Below are 23,731 nucleotides of genomic sequence, written 5' to 3'. Positions count from 1 at the left end.
TTGCAAAATAAACGTGCGCCTAATAATTTGGCGAGGGAAATTTTTTTTTCATAAGTTTCTGGCGCTTGTGCTGTGCTGATGACGTCAGATATCTAGGTCTCGTTTGTATGGGCGGAAGTGGTGACCTCAAGTGGAGAGAAAAGGAACTTTTCTAGTTCCTTTTCTCTCCATTTGAGGTCGCCACCTCTGCCTATATAAACGGGACCTAGATATCTGACGTCATCAGTACAGCACAAGCGCTGGGACTTAAGTTTTTTGGCGGGAAAAACTTTTCATTGAAACCAGGTGACAGGAAGTGGGCAAATTCAAATTTTTTTAGTACAAAAACAAGACATAGAGGGTGCAACATACAGATTTATTCAAGAAAAACAAAGAACTTAACATACAAAGATATACACAAGAAAACATATATAAACAATATATATATAAATATATATATAAAAAATAAACACAAACAAAATATATATAGGAAAAGAAACATAAGGAAAAAAACCTAGGAAAGAAACATAAGAAAAAAAAATATATATATATTATATATTTACAAGAAATATACAACAAATAATACATCAAACAACTTAGAAAAAAAATACACATATTGTGTACATGACAAAACACGCAAAATAAAGATATACACGTGGAAAAAATCACAAAACAATATAACCAAGGAAATAACACAGAAAACACAATTGCACAACATTTTTATTATCAAACCAACAATTTATACAAGAAAATACACATAAAATAAAGCTGAAAAGAAAAGACAACATATATCTTTATTTTGCGTGTCATTTTCGTGTATATTACCCGGCAAAACAAAGTTAACTTGCGCAAACACACGCTCTAACTCTGCTGGGTAATACACATTACCATATTCACTCGTGTAATAGACGCAATTTACGCAATCATCTCTCCATTAAACGTCTACAATGCTAATTACACAATTATCTAACATAATCACAACTAGTTTCGACGTCGCAAACACTACTACTATTGAAAAATGACTAAAATGCCTGTTTCTACTACAAATTCAAAACCTGCCACCCGATTTCCGTCAATTTCTCCAAATTTAACAATTTTTAACCTCAAATTTGCATAGTAATACACTTATTACAGTTCATTATGAAGCAAAATAATAATTACCAACAGCAAACAACACGACAATCGACACTAATCAATAGATTAACCGGTACTGCTAACATTACACGCCGACAGCGTCTATGACGTGAGTAAATATGGTATCACAAAACAATACATACAATTCTCGTAATAACTGCTACTGCAGCTGTCATTTCACAAAACATAGTTACACACACAACAATAAATCCTTATATACTTTCACGCTTTCCTCTAAACAACTAAACAACGAATGTAAGTAAATATCACTAACACTTGAAAGCATTCATCCAAAGCTACAGAAATGAACCCTGTCTCTAGCAAACCAAGTCGAAATATGATACAATCCTTGAAAAATATAAACCGATAGACAAAACTCAAGAAAACGAATTAAATAACCTCAATCACAAGACAAAACACGTTCATTCCGAAATATATGGACAAAAGCAAAAAGAAAACTTGAGTACAACGATTTAAATACACCCTCACATCAACAGAAAAGACGCTAAATCAAAAATATCAACTAATCAAGATAAATCAACAAAAACCTCAATAAAACCAATTAATCCCTAAAAGTAGGGCACAAATACACGAGATATATACCCTGACCACAACAGGAACGACATTGATTTCAAAATATAACCTCAAATTATTCTCTGAAAGCAGAACACGACACATACACCCCAATCATAACAGAAACGACGTTCATATATACATATCAACAAAAATGAACAGTAAACTCAATAAAACCAATTAATCTCAAAAGGTAGGGCCACAAATACACAAGATATACAACCTCACAACAGAAAAGACCAATCACAAGTATAAACTCATCGACAAAAGCTGAATGAAACAAATTCATCTCACAAAGTAGAGGCACAAGTACACCCTCATCACAACACAAACAACGCCAATTGGAAAACAAACCCATCGAGAATAGTAAAGAGAAAACTGACTAGAACGATTATATCTCACAAAGTAGTGACACAAATACACAAGATACCCACAACAGAAAACACGTTGATTCAGAAATATTAACCCATGTGGAAAAATCAAAAACAAAACTGAGTAGAACAAATTAATCTTAAAAACAAGTGCCCGAAATACACCCTGACCACAACAGGAAAGACAATGAGTGAAAAATATAACCTCATCGACAAAAGTCAACAAAAAAAACCGACTAAAACAAATTAATCTCACAACAGACAAGACTTTGACTAAAAAATATCAGCCCTTCAGCGGGGGGGGGGGGGGGGAGGAAACAGTTAACTTAGTAAAACGAACTAGGGCAAGAAATAGGCAAGATATATATCCCCCACCACAAAAGTAAAGACATTGATTCAGAAATACAAGCCTATGGACAAAAGCAAAACCAACTCATCTCAAGAAGTAGCACCATAAACGCACAACACAAACAACATTCAATGAAGAAACACAAACCCAAAGAGAAAACTGAGTAAAACGAATTAATCTCACAAAGTAGTCACAAATATCCATCCCAATCACAACAGAAAAGACACTGATTAAAAAATATAAACCCACAGAAAACTGCGCAAAACTAATTAATCTAACAAAGTAGAAACACTAATATAGTAGCCTCGTTTAATTATTAGGCAGCGGCATTCCTTTTAAGATTTGTAGGTCTTTATTGCATGCACCGATAATAAAATGAAAATGCGACGTTGTCACATCTTGTTTGTTGTTGCTATATATTAATATATCATGGATATGGGCTAGGCCTTCAAAAGACTTGACAACATTGGACAGCACAACATAATTAAAATTATTGAAACTACAAAGCTTCCGTCCATACACTCCACATGGAGTATTGAAGCGGCCTTCAAAAGACTTGACAATGGACAGCGCGACATAATCAAAATTATTGAAACTACAAAGCTTCCATCCTCTTTGACACCGCTAGCCTACTAATTGAACGTGGCCACTTTACACCCTGACCACAACAGCAAACACGTTGATCGAAAAATACAACCAAATTATTCTCAAAAAGTAGAGCCACAAATATACAAGACATAGACCCCAATAATAACTAAAATGACATTCATTGAAAAATTTATACGTAACAACAAAAACGAACTGTAAACTCAGTAAAACCAAAATCTCACAAAGTAGGGGCAGAAGTACAATAGATATACACCCTGAACACAAAAGAAACAACATCAATTGAAAAACATAAACCCATCAAGAAAAACAAAGACAAGACCAACTAAAACGAATTTATCTAACAAAGTAAGGACAGAAATACAAACCAATCGAAAAAAATTAAAAAAAGCACGGAACTAAATAAAACGAATTAATGTTAAAAACTACAAACAGATATATAACCCGACCACAACACAAAAGACGCTCATTCGGAAATACAAACCCTTGGACAAAAGCAAAAAGAAAACTGGGTAAAACAAATTAATCACGATTGAAAAACATAAACCCATCAACAAAAACAAAGACAAGACCAACTAACAAAGTAAGGACAGAAATAAAAACCTATCGGAAAAAAAAAAAAAAAAAAAAAAAACAGAAGTAAAACGAATTAATGTTAAAAACTACAAACAGATACATAACCCAATCACAACACAAAATATGCTCATTCGGAAATACAAACCCCTGGACAAAAGTAAGAAAACTGAGTAAAACAAATTAATCGCGATTCAATAACATAAACCCGTTGACAAAAACAAAGACAAGACCAACTAAAACGAATTTATCTAACAAAGTAAGGACAGAAATACAAGCCAATCGGGGGGGGGGGGGGGGGGGACTAAATAAAACGAATCAACATTAAAAACTACAAACAGATATATAACCCGACCACAATACAAAAGATGCTCATTCCAAAATATAAACCCCCTGGACAAAAGCAAAAAAGAAAACTGAGTAAAACAAATTCATTGCAATTGAATAACATAAACCCATATATAACCCAATCACAACACAAAAGACGCTCATTCAGATATACAAACCACTGGACAAAAGCAAAAAGAAAACTGAGTAAATCAAATTAATCACAATTCAAAACTATAAACCCACCAACAAAACTAAGACGAATTCATCTAACAAAGTATGGACACGAATACACTACACATACACCCTGACCACAACAGAAAAGACACTGAATCCAAAATATAAACCCATCTACAAAGGCCAACAGAAAACTGAATAAAACGAATTAATCTAAAAAAAAAATTGGGAAACAAAGACACAATATATACACCCCAATCACAACACATAAGACATTAATTCAAAAAGGAAACTCGACAAAAGCCAACAGAAAACGACTGAAGAAAACAAATTCATCCAAAAAAGGGGGGGGGGGGCAGCAAAACACAAGATGTACACCCCAATCACAACAGAAACCTACCAACAACAATGAATTAATCACAAAAAGTAGTAGCAGCAGCAGCAGCAGCAGCAGCAGAGAACAATTCCTAACAACCCACATTGTGACACTTTCATCAACTACATTTCTAGAATGAACACAACAACCCAAGAAGATGTACAACCAACTATACCTAAAACTCCTATCTCCATCAATGTCAATCATGAGAAATGACCAACAAAAACAGATATGCCATACAGACAGTAAGCGCACATTACATATTAATTGTATGTACCTAATTGTTACAATTTATTGTTGTGTGTGTATCTAGCTTAACACAATAACAAATTATCACATTTACTCACATTATAGACGCACTTTTCCCCATAATCTTTGCACCAACAATCACAAATCATTTCCATATCAGACATTCCAGTAATATTCTGCAACTTCTCCAACTGTAACTCATTTCACTTTGCAATCTGCCATTCAAGTTGTATATCTACACTGACCAGATTTCATTATAAAGTAACTTTTTCTTTCTGCTTCTTTTTCATTCTAAGTATAATTACACTTAACAATTCAATCACACTTGTCATCACTTTTTTATTTCCCTCCCCCACCATCTATCATGCTTCATAATTGGTAAAGCATTTTGCTTTTTCCGATGTGACCCAGTTATAATTTATTTATACAACAATTTGTAACATGTATTTCTATGTGAAATTGATAAGCTATTCTCAATTCTGAAGAATCAAATTATGCAATTTTTCCTTGCAACAGTAAAAGAAAAAATATATAAATAAATAAAAAAATAAATTTTCCAAACTCCTAACTGATCAAATTTCCCTTTCACAATTTTCACATGACAAGTGGATCCAATAATACCAAATGTAGCAACTCAAAATGTAATCCATACATTATCCACTGGCGCCTATAATGTGAGTATATACAGTAAAGTATCAACTCAGATACAGTGTATAAAACAATATGAAAAATAATCATTAGCAGTGTCATTTCTTTAATCGCTTTATCATCACCTCACTCATGAAAATACTTTCATTTCGGTTAATATTTCCTACAAAATAAACAAGCAATTTCGTGCATATTTCGCACCCTCACACAAATTAAGAAATAATTACTCACGCTAACATTACATTCTTCCCATGACTAAGTAAATAAACTCTTAATTCAAGACAAATTATCATTCTCTGCTTGCACTATTCCCAAAATTATGCATACATCATTGTCACACACCACACATACAGTCTGATCTTTTACTCCCACAATACCGCAGGTACAATAGTGGTCAAGCACTCAAAAGGCAGTTGGTAATACTCTTAAGACTTGGCCAAGGTCAAGGAAGTTCTTACCATCCCCATTGTGACTGTAAAATGACTTCTGATAGAGTTCAAATGTTCATGATAGAACAATGCGGGCAATACACAGCAAAAGTTCAACAACAATTTCGACAGTAGTTTCCAAACTCCAAACTACCACATCAGGATCCTACCCACAATTTAATACAAGATGCCGCGAAGAGTGGCAGCCCCCCCCCCCCCTCCCTGTGTTAACAGAAAATAAGTTTTTAGATATCTCTGATAGGAAGCTTCGAAGTCTAACAAAATCATGGAGGAAACTCATTTCACAGACAAACATAAAAACCATAATAAATTCAAATTGTATCATCATAAATATGGAACTAAAAGATCCGATTTTATACGACTAGAGGAACAGCTCTGAGCCATGGTACCTACTTTGGTCCAAGGTTATACAATAAAATAATTGATAAATATCCAGATTTGGAAAATTTTAGTATCAGGAATTTCAAAAATAGCATTAGGAATTTAATTTTTAAAGAATATATATTGATTTAATATGTATATGTATTTGTATGACTTAAATTGTTAAAATTGTAATTGTATTTTTAAATTTAATTTAATCCTGTAATTTTTTTTTTCTTGACCCAGTTTGTGTCAAAAAATTTTCTTTCTGTTTAGATATCTTCCTGAGCACGAGTTTTTTACTCCTTCAGGGAAGAACTAAGATTGTATTTCTGTCAATGTTATTTTATTAACAATAAACAACATACTATGGCACATAAAGTGACAGTGAAGAAACATATTCATTATTGCAAAAGGTTCCAGACCATGATTCAGCACCATGGTGTTCAAGTGTCGGATAGGACATTTTTTTACAGATAAGCCTGCTTTCACATTACAGGTTTCATTAATTCCCAAATTACCAGAATTTCGTCATCTGAAAATCCTCATTCTGCGAAAAAAAAAAAAAAAAAAAAAAAAAAAAACCAAACTCCATCCAGAGAAAATAGATGTGTGGTGTGCTATATTCCCATCAATAATTATTCACCCAACTTTTTTTAACAAGACCATCAATTCTCAAGTTTACTGTTCCTTCCCTCTCCTTTCCTTTCATTCAATAGATAAACAAACAAACAAACAAACAAACAAGACCTGCTAAATGGTCTTTTGAACAGGTTAATGCTACAGCTCACACATCTCATGCATCAATAAATTTCTTAGGAGACATTTTTGGAGAGGATAATTTCGCAATAACTGTGGCCTCCAAGATCCCCTGCCTGATCTCACTCCACCCGACTATTTCTTTTGGGGTGCTGCTAAGTCCACAGTATATCAAGGCAACCATAAAATAATTCATGACCTAAAATTGGCAATAAGAAATTATACAAATTCTGTGACAAAACAAACTTTAATTAACATCTTCAATAATAATAAAATAAAATGTATGGATCTATGCCTTCAGCAGAATCAAGGACATTTTCAGAATCTTATTTAAATGCGTAACTTCAATTATTATTATTATTATTATTCATTCATTACACTCAATGCTAACACGCCTACATATAACCAGGATTACCACTACATTCCTTGTATCTAGTCAGTTCTCGCTTATTCCACTACTGTAGAGCAACTTAAAGATCAGACTGTATTATGTTATGCTCAACAATGAAATATGTACAAATGTGCATTTAACTTCAATTCTCTATGAAACCCTTGCTTCGTTCAACATATCATAATTATCAAGTAATATTGTCTATTCACAACAATTAGCCAAAAACTCCAATATATTTTTCACTCAATTTTTCTACTTCCACTAACACATTTCCATGATTACATTCACTTTCCAACAGATTTCGCTCTTATCATTAATGCCAACTAATCACACTGCTAATGATCATTTACAATCACAAAGACACAACAAGATCATACACTAAACAAAATTCACTGCCTCTGAAAAAGAACACAATTGCATCCAACTCCTTGTTTTTCTCATATACACAATACAATTCATTCCATGTTTTTCACAAACCATTTCATTTTCCACTACACTATGCCAGCTGATATTTTCAACTACATGCAGTTATGTTCACGAAAAAAATCTCTAGAAAACCAGCTCTGATACAAGTTTCCTACTCCTATTGCATTATCACTAAAGAGCAGAAAAATATTACAAATTTCCCAAATATGAACATCAACAATAAACTATATTCGCAAAGTTGATACATGAAAACCAGCAGCTATTTCAATTTCAAAATTTTTTACAAACAAGGAAAAACTGTCACGTACCATTATGTTCCCACAAATCTATTACTATATCATACAGGATGTCACCAAAATTTTTCACAACAGCAGCAGTTCAGCTATCATTAATACATAATCATACCAACGGCCAGAGTGGGTGAAAGAACAAAGCTACAAATCAGCTCAGGCAAACCGAGGTTAGTCAACAGACAAGAGAGGAAGGAGAGATTCAAAAATGCATCAACAAAGCACAAAACATCAAATAAATAACACAGATACAAGGAAGACCACGGCCAGAAGAGAGTAAAGAGTTAGTTCATCAAAAAGGTGTACGTGATATGAAAGAATGCAAGGGATAATAGCAATAGAAAATGAAATGCAACTATAAATATATAGTAACAAACACAAAGATAAAAATATGGCAGAAATAAACACCAATCAGGATTAGTACTATATAGTAACAGCGTACCAATGAATACTGATAAGTATAAGTGAAAGAGGAAGAAAGATCAGAAACAAAATGTGAAAATTGTACATCAAATACTAAATCATAAATATTACATAATCTATGATTTCACTAGGGCAAATAGTTCCGATAGATAAAGCAGCATATAGTCAACAGTGACAGGGAAACTAAAAGGCACCTACAAAGTCATGAATAGTGATAACTACAAATTTTACATAAACTTGTAAATGATGCATAAAAAAACTGCATGCTTATGGACAAACCAGGACCACGGAAAAAAAATAGGATACAATTAATATATAACAATAGAAAGAGATAGACACTACTATAGATGGCATTTACAAGGACCAAATATTAACATCATTGCATAAATAGCAAGTAATTCAAAGAGTGTACTAAGAGTATTAGAAAGAAATAGCAGAACAGCAATAAAACGTAAATACAGTTATGGTGTCACCTAAATACACAAATGTTAAAGCACACCATGATCAATACTCATGGTGTTAAATCTCACCGCAATCAGCTGGCATATTGTAAGTCAATATCTATCTTTGTCTCTCCTACTCAATCTATAAGATAAGAGCACCAGTAGTCGACATGTTAAGGAAACATGTACTGTTTTTTTTTTTTTTTCGATCCTCCAATTGTACTTTACTGTAAGAAACACTTTTAAAAACTGACACCTCCAAATCCCTACTTTAATATACACGTGTTAATATATTTATATTCTAGAATACATTAAACAATAATCTCTTGACATGCACCTATAGTTGACACAGTTTTTTTTTATAGCCTGAAAAAATTATGTCACTGGAATACACAATAAAACACCTTATATAACTTATTAAGCTTTTATTGTAATGGTATTATTACTTTACAACAACTTTCATTTAATACAAATACTTTAAAACACCAATATTATACAAAGATCCAATTATTTCTCCTTGCATTCAGTCACTTTTTCTAAAGATATGTTATCTATTCCCCCCCCCCCCCCTTATAGTTCACTCTGGAGTCTCCACATACCCAATCATTTGATTCTAATATATACAAGAAATGTCATTTTCATCTGCTTCACTTGCATCAACAATTCTCAAACCCAAAATTTCTATTTCAAAAATACAGAGATAAGTAAATCTAGATATATTTCTCTTTCCCCTAACAAATTCACTAATTATGAAATGCCCCCCTTTAAGCTTCCCTTGCTCAAGACTTACTACCACATCTGATCAGAATCCTCCTCACACCACTCAGAGTCACTAGTATTCATCAATGAAACCGCACTTTCATCTCAACTTTCTCATTCCGACATTTCTCTCTCTTTCTTCCCTTGCCACTTCTTTTTTCTTCTCTTGCTCTCTTCCATTCGTCTTCTCTTTCTCTAGTTTCTTGTTATTACCTTACTTTTTTTAAGATATTCTAATGGGGAAAAGAAGGCCTGATGGCCTTATCTCTACTAGGATAAATAAATAAATAAATAATGCTTATGGTGACGTAATTACAGCAGGAATTATTTCTCTATTTTTGGGGGCTTTTCTTTTAACAAAGTGAGACCAAAATAAACCCCTTTTCAATGCTGAAGACACAGAACCATTGCTTGTGGACGCCACTTCAGGTGCTTTCTCTTCTCACAGTGAAGGAGGTTCTAATACTTCAATTCGCTGTGGTCTTGTGGACATACGTCATTCTGTTCAACTGCTTGTGGTATCATGGGAATAGGTGGTTCTGGTTCAACTGGCTGTGGTGTTGTGGGAATAGGTGGTTCTGGATCAACTGGTTGTGGTGTCATGGGCATAGGTGGTTCTGTTTCAGGTTGTAGCTCTAATACACTCGTATTTCTTGCTGTGTTTTCTTCTAGTTGTACGATTTTTACTTCCTTCCAGACAATCCTCTGTGGAGCAAGCTCCACTATTATGCTGTCAAGTTTTCAATTTGTCCATCAAACCAAACTACATGTTTTCCCAACAGATGTGCTTAACCTGTTGATTGTTAGAAATATTGTCCAATTCTTTTGTCTAAAAAATGGTTAGTCTTCTTCAATATTGCCTCCTAAAGCTGGAACATTGGGTACTTAAGGTTGACAGCTCCTGTCAACTATAGCTTCTATAAGTTGCAGACGAAACAAATAAGGATATTCATGCACTCTGTGCAAAGCATATTTAAACTAGTTTTAAATGCAATATTAAGTTCAAAACCTCAAGTTGACACAGCTGTCAACCTTACAGAAAACACAAATTCATTTTAAAATTGGGTGTCAACTATAGGTGTCCTCTCGACTATGGGTGCTCTTACATCTACAGGGTAAACCATAAGTAATATCATTCATTTCAAGACGTTAATCTTTCAGTTGTTTAAAACAAAATACTTTCTTACAATTTTGCTCCATTCTCTTTCCTTTTCCAGAAAAAAAATTATTTCATATGAAACATCTTGTAGTATATTTTCGGAAAGCTATTCAATTAATTATTCCCAATCTGCTCAGTCAGTTTAAGAGACAAGTGTATTATGGTAATAAATGAAATGCACAGAAATTTCATCCAAACCCATGGAAGCTCTCATTCTCCTGCGACAACACTGTAAAGCAGCTCGTATATGCAATGAAAAAAACAAAAAAAACCTAACACAATTGCTTTTAAATATGGCTCAGAAAATTTCATGTAAATTTACCGAATACTACTTTAAAAATTACAGTTGGACGTAACTATTTCTAACTGGCTCAAGATAACACTCCTAGTACAATTACATTTCTTATTGGCTGTGTTCACCGAATATGTAATCAAAATTAACTCACACAGTTTCAAAATAAAATTTTCTCTACATCACTCTCTATCATTAGACAAAACCGTGCTTAATATGCATTATCGTAGTTAACATTACAAAAAGATTTGCCAATGCTATATTTAATATATCACATTTGTCATAGCAACCTTTTCTTTTTTTTTTTCATAGACGATGATAAACTATATACAGTAAAATCCCTTGTATCCAGCACCCAAATAACTGGCAATATCAAAACAACACCATTTTTGCCCACGCCAAAAATCAAAGTTATTCATGCAAAAGGGAAGACTCGGACGAATATGTGAGTGCTTATCGTGGATCGCACACGCCCCATATTGTTTACTCTTTACATTGTTCACGCATGAAAGTGTACACAGAAAACCCCATTATGTCCCTCAACTAGATCAGATAGCATCGGTAAACTATCACTTGGGCCTTCCAAACAATGCACTCATCCATTTCGAAGGGGTGTTTAGACAAGTCTAAATAGGAAGCAGACATTACAGATATGTTAAACAAATTCAAATCGAGCACTACTTCATCTTCATAATTGCAACATTGGCTACACTGCTCTTCACATCACATGACAGCTACTTAAAATTGTCATAACATTAAGAAAACAGCTAGTATTATTTACGCTATTATGTATTACATTCACTATAAACTGGTGAATGTACTTTACCGTATTCAGTACTAAACCTAAACATTGCGTGCATTTCTAAACTTTATTTTTAAATATCTATATCAAAATTACGTACAAATGGAGAGCCAACTTTAAACTCTAATGGAACAAGACTAATAGATTTTTCTGCATTTAATGAGTTGAAAATAACGAATACGTTTTCCAAACACAAGGATAATCATAAGTGGGTGAATATTCTGAAATGGGTAAATGTATGTCCCAGATGATTTAAGGAGTTTCTTGAAAATGTTAACTGATTACTTTTGCATTTAATTAACTAACTCTCACATGTTTTAGTTCGAAACAAAGCATAACAGGATTAATTTTAAAATTTATAATTAAAAAAATAACATCCAAACATCAAAATGTAACCACGATCCCCTATGTCCCCAACTACATTTTACTCTGTTTGACTAAGTTTTTCTCGGAATGTTTCCACTTCATTTTATTTCCTCAGCCAAAATTATAAACATAAATACTTAAAATATTTATGAAAGACAGGAATTGTTGTTTCATTAATTCTCAAAGGACACAACTTTAACGTAAAGTTTGTCCCCAAAAATTTCGTAACGCCGGTCCCTCGAAATAAAAGAGCAATACAGAGCCTGTATTATGAAAATCAAATAATGATTGAAATAAACGGGAAAAGGAATAATACTAAAAGGGTTATAAATCAAGGAGTAAGACAAGAGTGTCCATTATCACCCACATTGTTCAATATATACATTGACGACATCATTAACAGATGGAAAAACAAACTTAAAAATAATTTTTGTGTTAACAATATACAAATCGATACTCTTCTCTATGCCAACGATCAGGTATTAATAGCAAACTCAGAAGATGGTCTACAAAGAGATATATATAAGTTAAGTAATTGCTGGTGAATATAATATGAACATTTCGGAGAAGAAAACAAACGTAACACCATTTAAAGGAAAATATCCTCTTACAAGCAAAATAGTAATCAACGGCATCATAGTAGAACAAGTAATGTATTTCAGATATCTAGGTTTCAATGTGGGCTGTAATACAGGACGACATATCAACAATAAGTTACAAAGATTCCAACATATATGTGGAACTCTAAGAAGAACCCTGATTGGAAGGGTTAAAAAGGAGACTATCTTAAAGTTCTACAACATAATGGCAATCCCAACCCTTCTGTATGGATCTGAATATTGGACATTGCCCCCCCCCCCCCCACAAAAAAAGAAAAAAATATGCAAGCAGCCGAGATTCGTTTTTTAAGAGCGGTGGCGGGATATCAGCTTATTGATCAAAGGCAAAGTGAGGATATAAGAAGAGAACTGCAGATAGAAGATATTATTTTCAGGATAAAAAACTATCAGATAAAATAGTTAGAACATGTCGAAAGAATGATTGAAGATAGATTCCCAAGAGTATTATTGAATTATTACCTTAAGCGTAGAAGAGACCAAGGGCATCCATGTAAACGATGGAGAGATTAATTTTAATTAACATTGAATAATATTTTAGTATTTCAAGCTGTAAATTTTAAAATTTTATAAAAACTCTATACAATTATAACATATTATTCACTTGCAGCCACCCAAAGGCCTAAGCCATGCTGTTGATGATGATGATGATGATGATGATGATAATATATAAAATTACTACATTTCAACACGAAAAAATTTTTTTATGTCTTTACATATGTATCCTATAAACGTATTTTCTAATTATCCAGCAAAATCAGTTATCCCACTGCCTTTGTCCCACACTTGCCAAATACAAAGAATTCTACTGTATCTTGCAAATGTGATGTTATTTCTTTATTAATATTCTTTTAGAACACCGTCAAACAAAAACAAGCAAATGAAACTCATTTCTTATACACTTGTTTTGTTCCTTACTTCAACATGAAATAAGCACATTCTATTTTTATTTTTTCCTAAACATTTTTAAATTTTGTTTTCATAACGTCAAATATGCATCACTATTGTTCATCATCTCTACAACAGAGACATATTTCTCAATTTTACCCATTTCATTTCTTCTCTCAACACTTAATTAAAATAAAGTTGTATAGTTGATTTTAAATTGTTCAAGATTTTCTTTAACTTGAAAAAAAGCAGTGTTCGTTCTCCATTATCTAACACAGTTCGAACACAAAAATTTTACAATATTTCTGTATTTTTTTTCTTGCTAACCTTCAACAACTCAGATGGAGCACTTTGTTCACAGCAACACAACTTAATGCGTTACCCAGATGGTTGTAGTGCACAGCATACCAACTTTTCATAATTCATGTATCTTAAAACCGACGTTTCTCTGGAAAACTATTCAAAATAAAGCAAAATGCTATCCGACATTTTTTTTTGCTCTTTACTCAAGGAATCACCCATCACAATTATTTACATTACTTACAGTTTACCCTGTATATAATCTGTTCTAATGTACTCTACATTATTAATCTTTCCAACCTTAAGTTGAGGACATACCTCTTGAAATCCTTCACTTCTCCAGTCCTCTTGAAATCCTCCACTCCTCATGTCCTCTTGAAATCCTTCACTCCTGATGCCCTCTTGAAATTCTTCATTCCTGATGTCCTCTTGAAATCCTTCACTCCAGATGTCCTCTTGAAATTCTTCACTCCTTCTGATGTCCTCTTGAAATTCTTCACTTCTTAACAGTCTTGCTCATTGGTCTCAGGAAAACCTGTGGTCATCTCCTTGGCCAGCAGAACAAACCATCTGGAGGAGAAATTCACAATAATGTCAGCTCAGTGTTATCCAAAATGTCACATCTTACTTTACAATTCCTTTTTCTATTTCCTCATTACTTGTACTATTAACTTTCTCTAAACAGACATCCCTGCTTTCACACAATTGCCCCAGTGTCCCAACAAAAACTTCATGACATTTGCATTTCGGTAGAGATGCAAAATACAATATTACTTCAATTATTTCATTTTATTACTACCAACATCATAAGAATTCAACATCATTACAAAAATGTCTATATTCACAAGGCAATAACGTATCAAAAGAGTATTTCACTAAACAGCAGTGCAATGAGGTCAAAATCTATTTTCTACCTGCGCGACCACAGCATTCCTTATTCTTATTTCACCTAACAGGACTGCACTCAGGTGCAAACAATTTCCACAATACAAGGAAACTTAATTCCTTAAACCCCTCCTAATATTAAAATGCTCCACCAATAGGCATAAGTAAACTTCAAAACAATTTTCCTTTACAACTGTATGCAGGCACATGGATTTCAACTGTACCGTAACACTGTTCCACATAAATTAAACATATTCAAACCAGCAGCCAAATTCTAAAATCTCGGCAGCATTGAAAACAATATCCATGACTACTCAGCTGTCAACTTTTCTTTTACGATTTTAAATCAACTGTACTGTTCCTAACATTTCTTAAATCCAATCCACAGCTGTGACCTGTGTAAGCAACACAAGGAAATATCAACATAAGCATACTTTCAGCATACACTTGCCAAACAACCCTAAAGTGCAGCAATGCAAAATATCCCTAAAACTTTCATCACACTGTAAATGCGTTTTTAATAAGTTCATTTTGTATGTTTCTACACTAATCAAGTATTATTCCAACAAATGACAAACCAATAATTTTTCGGCTCCTTTGCCTTCATATCCTACCATAAACGGCACTCTAACTTTCCACACCCATTACACCTATTCAAATACCAAAATGACATTTGACTTTTCGATTACTTGCAACTAAACATTCTATTTCCAAATTAATGTAGTCATACCCTTTTCACACTGTACACAGAATCTAGAATCCACGAAACAATAATCCGAATCCAAGTTCTACCCAAAAATCTCTAAGCACGACATTTTAATACTAGCAAATATTCTACAATGGTAATACCAGAAAGTTCACGGTAAAAGTGGCCAATGATTCGCCAGTGCTATCTAGCAGCAGGGATTGTAGGCAACAAGGATGATGTAACAAATAGCGCGTTCAACTGTCATATGACATTTATTCTTCAACAAACACATGATGTCCTAAGAATTATTCTCATTATAGTTGTAGCCTACACAATATCACTTAAATGTGGAAATGTTTGTTTTATTTTTTGTAAAAACTATTCCTAGCAAAATATGCTACAACTTTCTTCACATTTCCAAAAGATAGAGATTGGAAGTAGTCTTGTAAACACGAGTACAGTATTACTTTTCTCTTACAAGATGATAATTATGATTATTATGATTATTATTATTATTATTATTATTACTGCTTCTGCTACCAATACTACAGTCACTTGCTTTTGTCTTTTAGGTGTGCCATGTTCATATAGGTACATAAATGCAGACAGACATTAGTTAATGAGGTTTAATGGGCATAAGCAAAATGCAAGCACTAACTAAGAACGCTCTCAACAGTTCTACATGAAACGTTACAATTAGAGGGATAGAATATTAATATGTACAAAAATCACAAATTATATTCAATAACCATAATTCGAAACATTAGGGGTAAGTAAAAATATAATGTATTAAATTGGAAAAGTATACTCCAGTTTCAAATCAGTCATACGACTGTTAATTTTCAATACTCTGTTTTTAATAACAGACTGAAGATAATAGTTATTCCTTCACACAATTTAACAGCTCCTTCTTTCGAAAATATTAAAGAATGGCGAAGATCTCAAACAAACATATTACATCTTGCATCAAGGAAGTTGTGGGTTTTTCTGATATTAGACAGAAACAACACACCACACTCCTCCATCGTGTAATTAGATAGTGTATTAGGTTAACTGACACAGTTACTAAACTGCATAAATCTACTTTACATTGGTCATGTAAAATACAATTTCCTTATAGCCTAGTTTCTCCGTATAAAACATTTCAAGTCTTTACTTTTTCTTTTTATCCAAATAGTGTGTCTTGGGATGCGTAACATAAAAATATCAATTGTTGATTTTTGTGAAGAAAGTAGAATCATGTTTTTTTTCATAATAAGTGATTCATATAGTTATTTGGTCAAATAATTTGCCTAGTCCTATGTTTTAAACGCATTATTCATATTTCACTAAATTAAAATCATTTTTTTTTTTCAATGCAAGAAATCCTATAAGATAAAAACTGGCTCAAGCGGAAATGACAGCTCTAAACACAGCAAGTCCAAATCCCGATTTAATTAAAATTGTTCAACACGATGAATTCATTAGTCACAAGTGTGCTTAAAAAGAACAAAATGGCAAAACAATATTCCAGTTACGATACAAGTTTCGCCACAACATTCCATTAATGTTCACCTCAAGACGAAAGATTTCTAAGAAGAAAATTATTTTTACCAACAATTACACCTATCAAAAATTGACTTCATAAATTTGCTACACCATTCTACAATTAATTATTACAAATAAAATCCGATATTGTACCACTGAATGAAAAGGTTGTAACTATTATTGTTGAAAATAAAATGTCTTTGAAGGAAAATATAACTTATAATGTTAAAACAGACACTTTGAGGGATTCATTGAATTTGCTATAGACAGGCCTAATCAACAAACTTCAACTGACCTAAAAATTTCAAAAGTGCCATTTGCAAACCAAGCAATGATTTTCAATATTCCAATAATGTCCTAAATTTTTAAACTAACTGTAAGTTATTTTCTATCAAAAGACACCACATCTGCAGAGATTTTTAAATCTTGTACAAGATAAAATACAAGATACAGGCTTCACCTCTAAAGCACCAACTGTGCCAGTATCTTCACTGACAAATATTTCAATTTGCTAATAAATTGTTACATCAAAAATTTTATGGATAACCATTAGCCAAGGAAAGAAATACGCGATGTATCAAAGTTTCTAAAGCCATGCACAACTAAATCATAATTACATTTGAAAATACGAGAATTGTTTCATTTCATTTCTATTCCAATAACTTTGTAACTTTTTATTAATTAAAAAAAAAAATTGCGACTCTAAATGAAACTATTGATTTGCATATCAAACGAACATCCCTCCATTTTTCTTCACGTAACCTAGCACGCCGCAACGAGTGTATAAACAATCCAAACCGCTAGATAGCAGCACAGTCACTTTTCGCCACCACTTGCAATACTAAACAGGCAAGCTTTCCACTATTATTGTTACAGAGTATTAATAATTCATGTTTACCAGTTTATGCATTTTCCCTGACTGGTATTTCATCCACATCTGTCTGCCGCCTCCTGTCCCAGAGCCACTTCCAGTCCGCAACTGCCCCAAAATACCCTGCAACAAGACACATGACAATCACATTTCTTTACAAGTACCTTACATTTTCCGCTACATATCAACAGCAACATATGTAAACTGCACTGATAATACAACATGCAAATCTTCACAAAGCTAAACACACAAAATTTAATTCTTAACCATATTCTGTGTTTGTATTATTACTACTGCTCATTTACTCTATTTCAATATAGACACTACTTAGTTAATTCATGTTTACCAGTTTATGCACATTTTCCGACTGGTATCTCAACCACAGCTGTCTCCCATCTCCTGTCCCGGAGCCATCTTCAGTCCACAACTGTACCACTATACTCTGCAACAGGACACATCACCATCACATTTCTTTACAAGAGCCTTACATTTTCTGCAACCTATGAAACAGCAAGATATGCAAACTACACTGTTAATAAAACATGCAAATCTTCAGAAACCTAAATCCACTGAATTTAATTCCTAATTATATTCTGTGCCTGTATTATTATCACTACTCCTAATTTACTGTGTTTCAATATCGACACTAGCTAGTAATCCATGTTTACCACTTTATGCATATTTCCTGACTGGTATTTGATCCACAGCTGTCTCCCATCTCCTGTCCCGGAGTCGCCTCCAGTCCACAACCGCCCCCAAAATACCCTGCAACAAGACACATGACAATCACACCTCTTTACAAGTGGCTTACATTTTCCGCAACCTATCAAACAGCAAAATATGCACTGATAATAGAACATGCACATCTTCAGAAACCTAAATCCACACAATTTAAATTTTCAACTATTTTTTGTGACTGTATTATCAGAGCGTTTAGAATAGAAAGTGTGGTAACTCGGCAAGGGTCTAATGGGACTTTTAAACCCCCTAGTGTCGCCACGGCAACTGAGCGAAACATTGGCGTGGCGATCGTTCTAAGATTGCAGTTTTCCTCTTAATACTGTGGACAGAGCATGTAGAACTCGTTCTGCTATGGAATTAAGAAGATATTTCTTGTGGTGTTGGGGTGATTTTTATTGTGCCGTTTATGTGAGCGAGTAGTAATAAGCCTAATTGTTTTGTTCTTGATGTAAAAGAAATTATACTCTATAATCTGTAAGGAAGAGACTTTCTTTTATCCATCCATAGACTAGACTATTTTTCACAAGTGGTGTAGAGCAATTCCACGAACACAGAAAACTGTATGCTCGTTCTTATATCTGTGATATCCATTTTTCTGCGGTTTTGATTGTGATTTTTTAAAATTATGATTTATTTAACGACGCTCACAACTGCAGAGGTTATATCAGCTTTGCCGGTGTGTCGGAATTTTGTCCCACAGGAGTTTTTTTACATGCCATTAAATCTACTGACATGAGCCTGTCGCATTTAAACACACTTAAATGCCATCGATCTCGGCCGGGATCGAACCCGCAACCTCGAGCATTGAAAGCCAGCGCTATATCAACTGCGCTACCGAGGACGACTTTTGATTGTAAGAGCCGATAAATTTATTATTGCCAGTAAAGAGGTAGGACTTCCACGCAAGAACTGGCGACCAAAACCGTATGCTATAACACATATTTTCCCAAACTTGCCTCCATATTTTAAAAAAAAGAAAAGAAGAGAAAATATCCAACGAAGAGGACATCAATCCTTTCTCATAGCAATGTATCCTTACCAAGTACCATCTGGCTATGACCAATTCCATTGACGTTAAATAATCCAGCAGTTGATACAGCATCGTTAAATATCCGAGTAAAAAATAATTGGATGTGACACCCGAAAATCAGAAGAACACCTTAGTTGATCATGCGCTTGTATGCATTTATGTACCATTACTCCACACCTGAATGCCCAAAATTATGTCTAGTTACCTTGACCGTAATTCCTTCCAATGAATGAACTCCAGACCAGCATTTCAGCTGTTTAGTGTGAGTTTTTCAAAATCGATACATTTTTTTAGAGTCATAAACTGTGATGGGTTCGAGGAAAATGAAAATACAAAAGAATTCAAGGTGAATAAACGACCATGCAGATACGTTAAACTCAAAGACTCCCTCATCTGCCCTGTACAAAGGATTCTAGCATTACACGATTTTAGAAAATATATGACACGTAACTGACAATATAAAGAACACGTTTGCCTAAGAAAGAACTCTTGAATTATTTAGAGTGACAATTCAGAGCACTAGCGAAATATATTAATTCTTGTGGGATAGCAGATTTAAATATATTCAGACAGAAAAAACTAACTAGGATATCTTGGAATTAGAAAATGATTATCTTGTGATGATTACCATAGACTTTCTACATGTGAAGATTTTTCAATCTGTGTGCCGGTTAAAAATGTGCTGTATTAAAGTGCTAACTGTGAACTCTTAATTGAATCCAAGCACCTAACTTCTACTTCATTAAATATACATGTTTAATTATTAATTATTTTATTTTTAATAATAGCACTTTAGTCGTAATTAACGTAAAAGTTATTTCGGTAACAAAAGTACAGTAGAATTCTACTTTGCACCTAGGCTAGAACTTAATCTGGTTTACAATTTTATTACAGTTGTTTATTACGTTTCCACATCATAAGAGATTTCTAATCGAGCATATGAGAAAGTAATAGACCTCATGGAAAAGTCGTTAATTTAATATTCTCCAATAAGTAGCATACAACTACTTAATACAGTGCTACCAAATTGTTTTAATTTTACAAAACACAAAATAACCTAGGTATTTCAAAAGATCAAAACTTACATTAGCATAGATATAATATCGAAGCTTAATTTATGAGTCTAAGTTGCACGTAATATTTTTTGTTCCCCTCAATTACATATAAACCAGATACAACTGCAACTAATGACTAAATAGTAGATAAAAACTATTGGTGAAGATAAAGTGTCTCCTTTATTATATTACAATCTTTCTTGTGTATAAAAACTATAATTTCATGTCAATGCGTACTTTATAATGCCATAAAAATTTTCATTTTTGCGATGCTGTACTTTTTTTTGCGTATTTCTGGCTGAAGCCGGCACAATGGCACAATGGTCCATTTTTTCTGTTAATTATTATATTTACTATTCAGAGTTGTGTTATATAACTCACAATTTGTTAATATAGTAATATTACATTTTTAAAGAAGTAAAATATTGTAACTAAGTACAGGGACATCATTTTATTTTTACTAACATTTTTAATATTAACCTGGCTATACCTTTCTATTAACGATTGAAACAGGAAACACCGTTTGCTACCCCTTCCACGACTGGAGTTCGATGATACCGGCATAAAATACAAATCACTTTACTAGGTATAGGAGGGAAGAAAAGTAGTCATCCATTTATGTAAACTAGGAAATACCACAATTTTGAGTTTGATAATTTTCATTAGGTTTTTGTTTAATCAAAATACAGTACTGTATTAACACTTAGTGTTTTTTACTCACGAATTGAGCTATTCATTCGGACTTATTAATTATGCAGTGTATATTGTACTGTTACAGCACATTAGCATACAATATAGAGAATGAAGTTAAATTGAAAAATAATCATAATATGGATATTTAAACACATTTTTTAAAATGGTGGCCGTTCATTTCGATACAGGCTTCAGTTCTTTTCTGCATATTATCGCACTATAGACTACTGTACCTAATTCCAATTAGCAGTTTCGTCCTTCGTACAAGTAACTCATGTTGAAATAATTCCGTATCTACTCTATAAAAGAATACCTTACGTACTGTAAATTCAATCTTCACTTCTGCCCGATCTGAAAAGATAAAATAACTCAAAAATCCTATCTACTGTCCGTTCAAGGTTTTGTCGCAGGGTCGTAGAAAGAGGAAGGGGATCACGTGACAGTTAATGACTTAACGAGGCCCTTTTATTTAAGTTATTTTAAACACTTGTATAATATTACGTAGACGTCCAATTCCTAACAGAAATTAATGTTTTCAGAAAAGAGCTAAGATAGCCCAGCTACTAGACTTAACAGAGGGGTGAATAGAAGCAGGTGGGGGAAACCGGAATGCGACGTAGGCAAACGGGCGACAGTACCTGTACGAAAATATGATTCAATATTGAAAGCTTTTTCGTCACTGGAAAACGCTAACATATTTCTGGAACGTACTATACTCGTTAATTCAGTACTGCTTACGCGCCCTCGGCTCTGTGACGTGAACGGTTGGAAGTTTACTAGTAGAAGGGGTGGGAGTGAAGTACATTCAAAAACTCAGGTACGATAAAAATTGAAGTAAAAATAAAATTATGTCCCTGTACTTTTCAATACATTCTTATCTAATGGGTTATTTTTAAAAACCTTTTTCATTCACTTGAATAGCGATCTTGAAACTGGGCACTGAAAATAGGGCTAGCGCCACTCAGGTACGATCCACTGAACTAGAGGAAGTAACGTCTTCTACCCGCTCTGGCAGTAGTAAAAAAGTATTGGTGAAAATATAATGTCCCATTTGATATATATATATTATATTATACTTTCTTGTACATCGAAAACTATAATTTTGTGTCAAAATGTACTTACAACAACACAAAAATGTTCAGTTTTGCGAAGTTGTACTTTTTTTTTTGCGTTCTTCTCTCTGAAGCTGACAGAATGTTCCAGTTTACTGTTGATTATTATACTCGTATTTACGATTCAGGAGTGAATGATATAACTCAAGAGTAGTTAATGTAGTAGTATTACATTTTTTAAATAAGTAAACTATTGTGATAAACTATAATATACTTTTATCTAGTGGGTATTTTAAAAACATCTGCATTGACTCAAATAGCGCTCCTGAAACTGAGAACAGAAAGCAGAGCGAGCGCCGCTCTGCGACGAACCTCTGGACTAGTGGAAGTATCGTCACTTTCTCTTCTACCCGCTCTGGTATTATTATTACTCCTAATTTATTGTGTCTAAATATCGACACCAGTTACAAATTCATATTTACCAGTTTATGCATGTTTCCTGACTGTATTTCATCCACAGTTGTCTCTCATCTCATGTCCCAGAGCTGCCTCCTGTCCGAAACTGCCCCAAAATACCCTGCAATACAACATTTGACAATCACATTTCTTTACAAGTGCCTTACATTTTTCGCAACCTATGAAACAGCAAGATATGCACAGATAATACAACATGCACACCTTCTTACTCCTAATTTACTGTGTTTAAATATAGACATTAGTTTGTAATCCATATTTACCACTTTATGCATATATCGTCACTGCAATTTGCTCCACAGTTGCCTCCCATCTTCTCTCACAGTGCAGCTTCACTACCATTCTCATCTTCTGTGTCACTCCACAGAATCAAACACCTACTCTCAAACTGCCCCAAAATGTCCTGAAACATGACAAAAGTAGTTTAAATCTTCGGTAACCTACGAAACCTCAAAATAAAGGAACTGCATTTACTACTACTACTACTACTACTACTACTACTACTTACTACTACTAAATGCATTATATCTTCAAGAATATTAATCCGCAATGCTTTATTCTTTATTTTATATCACAAGTCACTCAAAACGGACAATATGGCGAACTATAGACCAGTAGACTTACACATT

The 23,731-nt window shown here is 33.5% G+C and overlaps 1 protein-coding gene across 4 annotated transcripts in view; it reads right to left on the bottom strand.

The window, feature by feature from the left end:
- Nucleotides 1-681: 681 nt before the first annotated feature.
- The window catches only part of LOC138716379 (uncharacterized), a 54,270-nt gene continuing 31,220 nt past the window's right edge, over nt 682-23,731 (bottom strand). For all 4 annotated transcript variants that reach the window (XM_069849406.1, XM_069849405.1, XM_069849404.1 and 1 more), the window contains 6 exons: nt 23,366-23,505; nt 23,111-23,205; nt 18,726-18,822; nt 18,404-18,499; nt 18,085-18,180; nt 682-14,656 (listed from right to left, as the gene is read on the bottom strand). In XM_069849406.1, coding sequence (XP_069705507.1) covers nt 14,612-14,656; nt 18,085-18,180; nt 18,404-18,499; nt 18,726-18,822; nt 23,111-23,142 — 366 coding nt within the window. In that variant the 5' untranslated portion in view covers nt 23,143-23,205; nt 23,366-23,505 and the 3' untranslated portion in view covers nt 682-14,611. The remainder of the gene's footprint in view (nt 14,657-18,084; nt 18,181-18,403; nt 18,500-18,725; nt 18,823-23,110; nt 23,206-23,365; nt 23,506-23,731) is intronic.

Source organism: Periplaneta americana, chromosome 16 (genome assembly GCF_040183065.1).
Source record: "Periplaneta americana isolate PAMFEO1 chromosome 16, P.americana_PAMFEO1_priV1, whole genome shotgun sequence".
NCBI lineage: Eukaryota > Metazoa > Arthropoda > Insecta > Blattodea > Blattidae > Periplaneta > Periplaneta americana.
The sequence above is the reverse complement of the archived record's forward strand: the minus strand, read 5'-3'. Positions and strand labels throughout refer to the sequence as shown.